The 11,662-nt window shown below is 47.3% G+C and overlaps 1 protein-coding gene across 1 annotated transcript in view; it reads left to right on the plus strand.

The window, feature by feature from the left end:
- Positions 1-7,434, plus strand: part of CLEC17A (C-type lectin domain family 17, member A) — a 26,661-nt gene extending 19,227 nt beyond the window's left edge. The window contains exons 12-13 of the mRNA XM_011953217.1: positions 4,376-4,485; positions 7,074-7,434. Of these exons, the coding sequence (XP_011808607.1) occupies positions 4,376-4,485; positions 7,074-7,206 (243 nt within the window). The 3' untranslated portion in view covers positions 7,207-7,434. The remainder of the gene's footprint in view (positions 1-4,375; positions 4,486-7,073) is intronic.
- The last annotated feature ends 4,228 nt before the right edge of the window (positions 7,435-11,662 follow it).

Consider the following 11,662-nt stretch of genomic DNA (forward strand, 5'->3'; position numbering starts at 1 on the left):
AATCTCGGCTCACTGCAACCTCCGCCTCCTGGGTTCAAGCGATTCTCGTGCATCAGCGTTCTGAGTAGCTGGGATTGCAGGTGTGTGCCACCACGCCTGGCTAACTTTTGTATTATTAGTAGAGATGGGGGTTTCTCCATGTTGGCCAGGTTGATCTTGAACTCCTGACCTCAGGTGATCCACCCGCCTCGGCCTCCCAAAGTATTGGGATTACAGGCATGAGCCACCGTGCCTGGCCAAAACAGGGCTTTTGAAGAAATTAAATTAAGTAATGTAAATGAGGCAGATACAAATCATATTCCCTAACTCAGTTTCACAAGAAATACAACTACATTTCCTTTAAATTACTCATTTTAGTTTCTCTCTTGAGTTTTCATTCTACTAGACTGGTGTACATTTACTCTCAGTCAATTGGGGTCCCCCATTTTACTTCTAAATGGGGACAGCTTTTATGGGGTCAAGATGGAGGGGAGCACACATCGGGTCTTTATTATCTTTACTCCAAACTGATATCTACTGGGACATCTACAGACTGAATGATCCTGGGAAGGTTATTTAACCTTTCTGTGCCTCAGTTTTCTCATCTACAAAATGGGCATAATGATAATACTTGCTTCAGTGAGTCATGATAAGAATCCAATGAGACAATTTGTGCAAAGTAGCATAGCTCACTTTTTTTTTGAGACGGAGTCTTGCTCTGTTGCCCAGGTTGGAGTGCAGTGGCATGATCTTGGCTCACTGCAGCCTCTACCTCCCAGGTTCAGGTGATCCTCCTGCTTTAGCCTCCCAAGTAACTGGGACTATAGTCACGTGCCACCACTCCCAGCTAAGTTTTGTATTTTTTTTTTTTTTTCAGTAGAGTTAGGGTATCATCATGTTGGCCAGGCTGCTCTCTAGTTAATGATCTCAAGTGATCTGTCCCTCTTGATTGACCTCCCGAAGTGTTGGGATTACAGGCGTGAGCCACCGTGCCTAGTCCATAGCTCACTTCTTAATTCATTAAGTCAACCAACATTTCCTGAGCACCTACTATATGCTAGAGACTATTCTACATATTGGGGATCCAGTGATGACCAAGACATATGAGTTCCCTCTTCTTAAACTGTTCTGATTTTGGTGCCTAGAAATAGCAAGGACTCTCTAAATGTTAAAGAGTCTTTTGGTTTTCTGGGGCTCAGTCTTTGGACCACCTAGGCTGCCCCCGAGGCATCCCACTCTTCCATCAGCAAAGCCTTTGGGGCTGGAGGTCTTTTTCTGCTGTTCTTGGGCACAAGAGATCTTTCTGCTTCTCCTATCCCATTCTGGGGTCTAAGACACTGTGAGGCCTCCTAAGCCTCTGTCTAATCTGATGGGACAGGAAGCCCTTTTCCGCTCTCTGATTTTCTGACACCTCCCTGGGGCTTTACCCAGGAAATAGTGCCCAGGACCTTCTGCTTTTTAGAGTCTCCAAGCCCATCTGGGGTTTTTACCATCACCTGATGCTCACCGGAAATGAGATGCCAGATTCTTCTCTCAGGGGCGTTCCATGTCTACACATTTATTATTTCCTTCCCATGGTGACCTTACCTCCTCACACTTTTTTTCCCTCAAAGCAGAAATTTCATTGCCCACATTCTTTGACCACAATGCTATAACGACAGAAATATTTTCTTTTACAAAAATTTCCATCACCTCAAAAATGTTTAAAGTCAGCCGGCTGCAGCGGCTCGCACTGTAATCCCAGCAGTTTGAGAGGCTGAGGTGAGCAGATCACCTGAGGTCAGGAGTTCGAGACCAGCCTGGCCAACATGGTGAAACTTCCTGTCTACTAAAAATACAAAAATGAGCTGGGTATGGTGGAGCGCGACTGTAATCCCAGCTACTCAGGAGGCTGAGGCAGGAAAATCGCTTGAACCCAGGAGGCAGAGGGTGCAGTGAGCTGGGATCATGCCACTGCATTCCGGTCTAGGAGACAAAGCAAGACCCTGTCTCAAAAAAAAAAAAAAAAAATTTTTTTTAAAGTCACTAGATAACTAAAAAAAAAAAAAAAAAAATTTTTTTTAAAGTCACTAGATAACTTTGGGTTAAAGAAGAAATCAGAACTGCAAGTCAATAAAAGCAAACATCAATTAGCATTGCCTATAGTAGAACACATGAAATAGATTATAGTAAAAAATTCCTAAAGCACAAATAATTCCAGGATGTGGAAAGCTGGGGTGAGTGTTACTCACACCCAAGCAGCAACAGTAGCCAGATAAACTGTAAAATCATAACTTTTCCTAAACTCATTAGCTAACTGATGTCATAGGGCAGTCAAAACGTCTAAAATGGTCCAGGCGTGGTGGCTCATTCCTGTAATCCCAGTACTTCGACCTCCCCACTTTTTTTTTTTTTTTTTTTTTTTTGCGACGGGGTTTCGCGTTTTCTTGCCCAGGCTGGAGTGCACTGTTGCGATCTCAGCTCACTGCAACCTCCGCCTTCTGGTTTCAAGCAATTTTCCTGTCTCAGCCTCCCGAGTAGCTGGGATTGCAGGCATGCCACCAGGCCTGGCTAATTTTTGTATTTTTAGTAGAGATGGGATTTTGCCATGTTGGCCAGACTGGTCTCCAACTCCTGACCTCAGGTGATCCACCCGCCTCGGCCTCTCTAAGTGCTGGGATTACAGGCGTGAGCCACCGTGCCTGGCCACCTCCCCACATTTTAAGAAATCTTGGTTTGGTGGTAAGTTGGGTGAGTTAGATGTGATTTGCATACAATAAAATGCGCAGGTCTTTGGTGTATGTTCAGTGAACTTTGACAAATGCATATGCCTGTGTAACTGTCAAACTAACCAATATTTATAATCTTTCCACCACTCTAGAAAGTTTTTTCATATCCTTTTTCTAGTTAATCCCTCCCTGCCCCCCACTTGCAACCACCAGTCTAATTTCTTTCGCCATATATTAGTTTGCCTGGAGAGAAGTTGCTTCTAACTATATTTTCTTCCCTATCTTTTATGTTTGCCATAAGTCCTTTCTTTTCTTCCAAAGGCCTCGTATTTTGATTTTTTTCGGGACAGGGTCTTGCTCTGCTGCCCAGGCTGGAGTGCAGTGGTGCATTCATAGCTCACTGCAGCCTTGAACTCTTGGGCTAAGGGATCCTCCCACCTGAGCCTCCTGAGTAGCTGGGACTATAGACACGTACTACCATGTATGGCTAATTTTTACAAATTTTTGTAATTTGTAAAATGGGGGTCTCAGTATGTTGCCCAGGCTAGTCTCGAACTCCTACGCTCAAGCGATCCTCCCTCCTTGGCTTAAGTGCTGGGATTACGGGTATGAGGCAGCGTTTGTCAAAGGCCTGGGCTTTTGAAATACCAAAGCCAGGAAACCTACTTTCCATCTTCCTTCTTTCTTTTCCTGGAACAATGAACTCCTGTGCTGTTTGGATGCAGATTAAGGCTAGGGAGTGGCACAAAAGTGCAAGAGAAACCAAAAAACATCAGTTACTATTGCTAAAAATGTCACTTAAATGTTATAATGCTAAATACTAAGACGTCACAGTATGAGGCCATGCCTGTAATCCTAGCTCTTTGGGAGACTTACAGTGACCTTTGGGACATGCAGTGAGCCATGATTGCACCATTGCACTCTAGTCTGGTTGACAGAGTGAGACTTTGTCTCAGAAAAAAAAAAAAAAAAACATTAGGAAAAATTCAAGTTTATAGACTAAAAAATTTACAGTAAGCCAACATGGCACAAGTATACATATGTAACAAACCTGCACGCTATGCACATGTACCCTAGAAAAAAAAAAAAACATTAGGCCGGGTGCGGTGGCTCACGCCTGTAATTCCAGCACTTTGGGAGGCTGAGGCAGGTAGATCAACTGAGGTCAGGAGTTTGAGATCAGCCTGGCCAACATGGTGAAATCCCGTCTCTACTAAAAAATACAATAATTAGCCGGACCTGGTGGCGGGTACCTATAATCTCAGCTACTCGGGAGGCTGAGGCAGGAGAATCTCTTGAACCCAGGAGGCAGAGGCTGCGGTGAGCTGAGATCACACCACTGCACTCCACCCTGGGTGACAGCAAGACTCCATCTCAAAAAAAAAAAAAAAAAAAAAATCCTCACAACACTACCAGGAGATAGCTACTGTTAACCCATTTTACAGGTGAGGAAACTGAGGCACAGAGCAGTTCACAGATTACATGAAAAAAAGTAGCACGATTATTCCCACCACACATGCTACAGTAGGAGGAAGACATTGATCCTGTTCTGCATACCATGGGGATGGAGACAGGTTGTGGGAGGTGACGTTCCCAAGCCCTAAATGTGTGGGATAGGGTAGAGGGCAGGTCCTCACCCTGAGGGTCATGTAGAGGAATGGCTGTCTGAATGGAGTTTGTATTTGCAGAATTTTGTGGCCAAGGCTCACGGCTCTCCACGGGTGTACTGGCTGGGGCTGAATGACAAGGGCCAAGAAGGGGACTGGAGGTGGCTGGATGGGTCTCCTGTGACGTTAAGGCAAGTGCTCGGGTTTCCTGGGGTCTCTCTGCTTCCTCTGTGGGCCCTGACCATGGGGAGGGGAGAAGGTGATGGAGTACATGGTTGAAGGAGTCAGGAGCTGTTTCTTTTCTTTTTCTTTTTTTTTGAGGTGGAGGGAGTCTTGCTCTGTCACCCAGGCTGGAGTGCAGTGGCAGGATCTTGGCTCACTACAAGCTCCGCCTCCCGGGTTCAAGGAATTCTCTGCCTCAGACTCCCGAGTAGCTGGGACTACAGGTGCCCGCCACCGTGCCTGGCTAATTTTTTTGTATTTTTAAGTAGAGAACGGGGTTTCACTGTGTTAGCTAGGATGGTCTCAATCTCTTGACCTTGTGATCTGTCCCCCTCGGCCTCCCAAAGTGCTGGGATTACAGGCATGAGCCACCACGCCTGGCCAGGAGCTGGTTCGTACTGGTACAGTCTACTTGTTTTGTTTTATTTTATTTTATTGTTTATTTATTTATTGAGACAGAGTCTCGCTGTTGCCCAGGCTGGAGTACAATGGCGCGATCTCGGCTCACTACAACCTCTGCCTCCTGGGTGCAAGTGATTCTCCCACATCAGTCTCCCAAGTAACTGGGATTATAGGCACCCGCCATCAAGCCTGGCTAATTTTTGTATTTTTGTAGAGATGGGGTTTCACCATGTTGGCCAGGCTGGTCTTGAACTTCTGACCTCAGGTGATCTGCCCACCTTGGTCTCCCAAAGTGCTGGATTATAGGTGTGAGCCACTATGCCTGGCCTTATTTTAGCTTTTTGAGACAGGGTCTCGCCCTGTCACCCAGGCTGAAGTGCAGTGGTGCAATCTCGGCTCACTGCAGCCTCAACCTCCCAGGCTCAGATAATCCTCCTGTCTCAGCCTCCCAAATAGCTGGGACCACAGGCACACACCACCACGCCTGGCTAATTTTTTGTATTTTTAGTAGAGAGGGAGTTTCACCATGTTGCCCAGGCTGGTTTTGAACTCCTGAGCTCAAGTGATCCGCGTGCCTCAGCCTCCCAAAGTGCTGGGATGACAGGCTTAAGCCGCCGCACCTGGCCTCTACTAATTTTAAATACAGAAAAATTCCTGTCCTGTTTGGTAAATTATCTTTGCCTTAAATCTCCTGAGAGTCCTTCTGCTGCCCCTTGGACTTCCGCATCACCTAACAACTAAAGGGTTTGTCCCGGGCACAGAGGGGACCTAGAGACCCTGATTGCAGGGTGTGTGTGCACAGGGAGCATTGCTCATTATTTTGGTACACCACCCCCAGTCGTTGCGATTTCCCTGTGTGCTTGGCATCCTTGCAGTCCAAGCTGATAGGGTGTCTAGAATCCCAGACTGGGCCAGACAGGGACAGCACCAGGGGGATTTTTTGGTGACAGGCTGTCTGGACCCTGAACCTTCAGTATTTCCTCCACTGCAACATCTCAGCCTTTTCATACAACTGCTCAAATATATCAAGCTCCCCAGGCTAATGGCTGGGAGAAAAAAGGGAGGGTGGAAGGATGAGAAAGATTTTTTTTTTTTTTTTTTTTTTTTGAGACAAGGTCTCAGTCTGTTGCCCAGGCTGAAGTGCAGTGATGCAATCTTGACCCAATGCAACCTCTGCCTCCCAGGCTCAAGTGATTCTCCCACCTCAGACTATTGAATAGCTGGAACTACAGGGGCGCACTACCACGCCTGGCTAATTTTTTTTTTTTTTTGAGACGAGTCTCACTCTGTGGCCCAAACTGTAGTGCAGTGGCACAATCTCGGCTCACTGCGACTTCTGCCTCCTGGATTCAAGCGATTCTCCTGCCTCAGGCTCCCGAGTAGCTGGGATTACAGCTGCCCGCCACCACACTCAGCTAATTTTTGTAGTTTTAGTAGAGACAGGGTTTCACCACGTTGGTCAGGCTGGTCTCGATCTCCTAACCTCAAGCGATCCACCCACCTCGGCCTCCCAACGTGCTGGGATTACAGGTGTGAACCACTGCACCTGGTGGAACATTGGCTGCTAAAGGCTCACAGGAATGCCATTTCTGGAAAGCTGTTCTCAACTGAATGGGAGCCTGCTCCCCTAAGACATTACCCAACTCCACTGGGGTCAGCTCACAACCAGTGACAGCCTAAGAGAAGCCTGGACCCCTTGTGACAAATTGGGGATGACCCTGGTGCTGTTCACATCCCGGGGTCTCCGTTGGGGTCGGGCTGAGGCTAGAGTCATCTGAGTCCACGCTGCTGCTCAATTCCTTCCCCATCTCCATCTGGCTTCCCTCACCTCTCTCCTAAGAACATCCTTTAATAAATCCTACACGCTCGAGTCCCTGAATCAGGCCCTGCTTTAAGCAAGACCCTACATGATCTAAACAATTCCTAGAAGGTTGGGAAGGTTGGGTTGGGAGGTTGTAAAGGAAAGAGTCTTTGGAAGACAAGATAGAAACTGACCAGATTCAGAAATTGATGACAGGTTTACACCTCTGCGCGCTGCCTAACACGGGTTTTGACAAATACATAGTGCCAGGTGTTCATTGCTATGGTATTATACAGAAGAGTTTCACCACCCCTAAAGATCCCCGTCCCTCTGCCCACTTTTTCCTCCATCCAGCTTCTGGGAGCCAGAGGAACCCAATAACATCCACAATGAGGACTGTGCTACCATGAACAAAGATGGCAGGTGGAATGATCTGTCTTGCTACAAAACTACGTACTGGATTTGCGAGCGGAAATGTTCCTGTTGAAATCCAGGACTGAGGCTGGGGGGTCCATATTCGAGCGTCCCTCACTCTTTGAGATGAGAATCTCCTGCCCTTTCATGGACGGCCTTGCCTCTTCATGAGTGGACACAGATGTGCTCCAAACAGGACTGGTACCCTGGATGCAGCAGATTCCCAGGGATGCAAGTCAGGCTGTTTCTAGAGTGAAGACTTGGGCTTGTCCCAGTAGATGGTGAGCTGGGAGGACGCTCAGAGCTTGGTGGTGGGAGGTCTCCCAGTTCTGGGGTTGAAAGGATCTTCACCAAGTTCCTGATCATGACTCTTGGGAAGTGATACTAGCCATGAGGACCCTGGGGCTGGTATTGAACCTGGGATGAATATCCTGGCGCCTCTGAACCACAGAGAGCTGGGACTGGGCTCCTTTTTCTGCAGCCTCAAACTTCTGGGCTCAGGCAATCCTCCCATCTCAGCCTCCTCAGTAGCTGGGACTACACATGCGCACCACCATGCCTGGCCAAGTTTTTGTAGTGTTTAAAGAGAGGGAGTCTCACTATGTTGCCCAGGCCAGTCTCAAACTCCTGGCCTCAATTGATCCTCCTACTTGGGCCTCCCAAATTGTTAGAATTACAGGTGTGAGCCACTGTGCCTGGCTCAAAATTATTATTATTATAGAGATGAGGTCTCGCTCTGTTGCTCAGACTGGTCTCAAACTCCTGGGATCAAGCAATCCTTCTGCCTTGGCCTCCCAAAGTGCTGGGATTACAGGCATGTGTCACCACACCTGGCCGATATTTTTATTTTTATTTTTACTTTCCCCATCTTTTCCTTTTTTTTTTTTAAAAAAAATGAAAACTTTGAAAGTGGTGATAGCAAAATTTCCCTTAGAGCTAGACCTCTAGATCTGGCTTGCACAGAAATACATTAAATGGACTGGTCTCATGGAGTCCCCACCGTCTTTGCAAATTACAAACCTAAAAATTACAGAACATCAGCAGAGAAGACAGGAGAGCTTCTATACTTACCCCATGTTGTCCTCTGCAGACACTGCTTCCTTCCTGGTCTCAAACAGCACAAATAACCCAGAAACTATCAAAATTATTTTTGACCAGCAACTTTCTCACTGTCTTGGGTAAGGTTTGCACAAGCTAAGTGGCAGAATCAGACCTTTGCCAGAAGACTTGGCCCATGGAAATTCTATCCTTTTTTTTTTTTTTTGAGACAGGGTCTCATTCTGCCACCCAGGCTGGAATGCAGTGGCACGATCATCGCTCACTGCATCCTCTGCCTCCTGGGCTCGAGTGATCCTCCCGCCTCAGCCTCCCAAGTAGCTGGGACTACCAGCATTCACCCGCATACCTGGCTGGTCCATGGAACTTCTAGAAAGGCATACCAGCTGAAAAGCAAGACTCCTACATAGTGTGGCCAGGCAGGCCATAACCTGGTCATATCCAAACAGGACAATGCTGGGCATATCTGCCAACATGTGCCCTTGAGCTGTCTGTGGGTTGTAACGTCTTTGATGATATAATTCACTTTATTTGCCGGGCACAGTGTAATCCCAGCACTTTGGGAGACTGAGGTGGGCAGATCACCTGAGGTCAGGAGTTCGAGACCAGCCTGGCCAACATGGTAAAACCCTGTCTCTACTAAAAATACAAAAAAATTAGCTGGGCGTGGTGGCGTGTGCCTGTAATCCCAGCTACTCATAAGGCTAAGGCACGAGAATTGCTTGAACCTAGGAGACGGAGGTTGCAGTGAGCCGAGACTGCGCCACTGCACTCCAGCCTGGGTGACACAGCAAGACTCCATCTCATATAAATAAATAAATAAAAATAAAAATTCACTTTACTTCTGTGTGGACTTTCTTGGGCTATTAGCTCTTGCAATGTTAGTGCTTCTCAAAATGCCACTTTGTTGGGTGTTCCTTGTCTACTGTCTGTTAGTTTGCTGGGGATGCCATAACAAAGGACCATAGACTGGGTGGCTTCAGCAACAGAATGCATTTTCTCACAGTTCTGGAGGCTGGATATCCAAGATCAAGGTGCTGGCAGGGTTAGCTTCTTCTGAGGCCTCCTGTCTTGGCTTGTAGACCATCCTCTTCTCCCTGTGTCTTCACCTGGTTCTCCCTCTGTGTCTGGGTCCTAATCTCCTCCTCCTCTTCTTTTTTTTTTTCGAGACAGGGTCTCGCTTTGTCATTCAGGCTGGAATGCAGTGGCGTGATCTCAGCTTACTGCAACTTCCACCTCCCGGGCTTAAGCATCCTCCCACCTCAGCCTCCCGAGTAGCTGGGATTACAGGTGTGCACCACCGTGCCTGCCTAATTTTTGTAGTTTTTGTAGCAACGGGGTTTTACCATGTTGCCCAGACTGGTTTTGAAATCCTGGGCTCAAGCGATCTGCTCACCTTGTCCCCGCAAAGTGCTGGGATTACAGGCATGAGCCACTGTGCTGGGCCTACAATGACCTCTTTAAAGACCCTGTCGCCAAATATAGCAATATTATGAGGTCCTGGGAATTAGAATTTCCACATATGCATTTGGGAGGGGTGGCACAATTTTGCCTATAACATTCACAAACTGTCAGAGTGACCCCCGCCTGACCCTCCTGCCCTGGCCATGTGACAACCAAAAAATATCAATTAAATGGCTGGTACTACTCCCAGCTAGGCATAACTCAACATAATATTCCCTTTGGACAATCCTTGAATTGCATCCAAGGGTGGGTAGACATTCTCCAAACCAACCAATTTGTTATTATTATTTTTTGAGACAGAGTCTTGCTCTGTCGCCCAGGTTGGAATGCAGCGGCGCGATCTCGGCTCACTGCAACGTCTGCTTTCCAGGTTCAAGCGGTTCTCCTGCCTCAGCCTCCTGAATAGCTGGGATTACGGGCGTTTGCCACCACGTCTGGCTAATTTTTGTATTTTTAGTAGAGATAGGGCTTTGCCGTATTGGCCAGGCTGGTCTCGAACTCTTGACGTCAGGTGATCCGCCCACCTCAACCCCCCAACGTGCTGGGATTACAGGTGTGAGCCACCACGCCTGGCCTTATTTTATTTTTTGAGACAAGATCTCACTCTGTCACTCAGGGTGGAGTGCAGTGTTGTAATCATAGCTCACTGCAGCCTCAAACACCTGGGCTCAAGCGATCCTCCCTCCTCAGACTCCTGTATAACTAGAACTACAGGCGTGCTCCACCACACCCAGATAATTTTATTTTATTTTATTTTTGTATAGACAGGGGTCTTGCTTTGTTGCCTAGACTGGGCTTAAACTCCTGGCCTCAAACGATCCTCCTCCCTCAGCCTCCCAAAGTACAAGGATTGCGATCAATTTATTAACCAACAAGCACCCTTAATTAATAGCAGAGTCTTTCCTGTTTTGTCTGAGAACAAGTGATTATAGCAAGGAGACTGTGAGGAGAGGAGGTGGTGGGGGAGGTCAGAGCTGACTTCACTTCCTGTTTCTTTGATTTGTTCTTTTATTTCGTTATTAATTTTTTTTTTTTTTTGAGATGGAGTCTCACTCTGTCACCTAGGCTGGAATACAGCGGCAAGATCTCGTCTCACTGCAACCTCTTCCTCCGGGGTTTAAGCGATTCTCGTGCCTCAGCCTCCTGAGTAGCTGGGATTACAGGCACGCACCACCATATCCAGCTAATTTTTGTATTATTAGTAAGACAGGGTTTTGCCACATTGGCCAGGCTGGTCGTGAACTCCTGACCTCAAGTGATCCGCCCTCCCTGGCCTCTCAAAATGCTGGGATTACAGGTGTGAGCCACTGTACCCGGCTTCATTATTTATTTTTAAGAGATGGGTTGTCAAGATGTTGCCCAGGCTGGAGTGCAGTGGCAATTCATAGGCAGGATCCCACTACTGAGTTTTGATCCTCTCTGTCCTCTCTTCTCACCTCCGCCCACCTCTGCACCTGCCCCGACTCATCACTACCAAAGCCAGCTCCTGTACTGTCTGCAGCCTGCTGAGTGGGTGGGTGTCTTGTTGTAAACCCTCCACCCAGGGGACTGTTGTGCCAAGCAACTTTATCTGGGGTCTGGGGAAGTTCCTATATATCAGAAGAGGGAAGTTCAGTGTTTTCTGATACGCGTATTGAGAAATGGGGAAGCGGGGTCTGTGGTCACATCTCTAGGAGGCCCCTGGTGGAGCTGGTCCCAACCTATCTTCCTTCCACGTTTCTCATGATTATCTAATTGCAGAGAGGTAAACATGAAAGAGGTCACTTTTTACCACTTTAGGTTCAGGGGAGCAACAGCTGGATAAAAATAATAACCATGGTTGATCAAACATATATTGGGTGGTAGATAAATGCAGTGGCTCTTACTGAATCTTCACCATAACTTTGTGAGGTTGGAATATTTACCAACCCCCGCCAATCTTTTTATTTTATTTATTTTGCTTTTTTTTTTAGACAGAGTCTCACTCTGTCACCCCAGCTGGAGTGCAGTGGTGTGATCTTGGCTCACTG

This window comes from Colobus angolensis, unplaced genomic scaffold (genome assembly GCF_000951035.1).
Source record: "Colobus angolensis palliatus isolate OR3802 unplaced genomic scaffold, Cang.pa_1.0 Scaffold36, whole genome shotgun sequence".
Lineage (NCBI taxonomy): Eukaryota > Metazoa > Chordata > Mammalia > Primates > Cercopithecidae > Colobus > Colobus angolensis.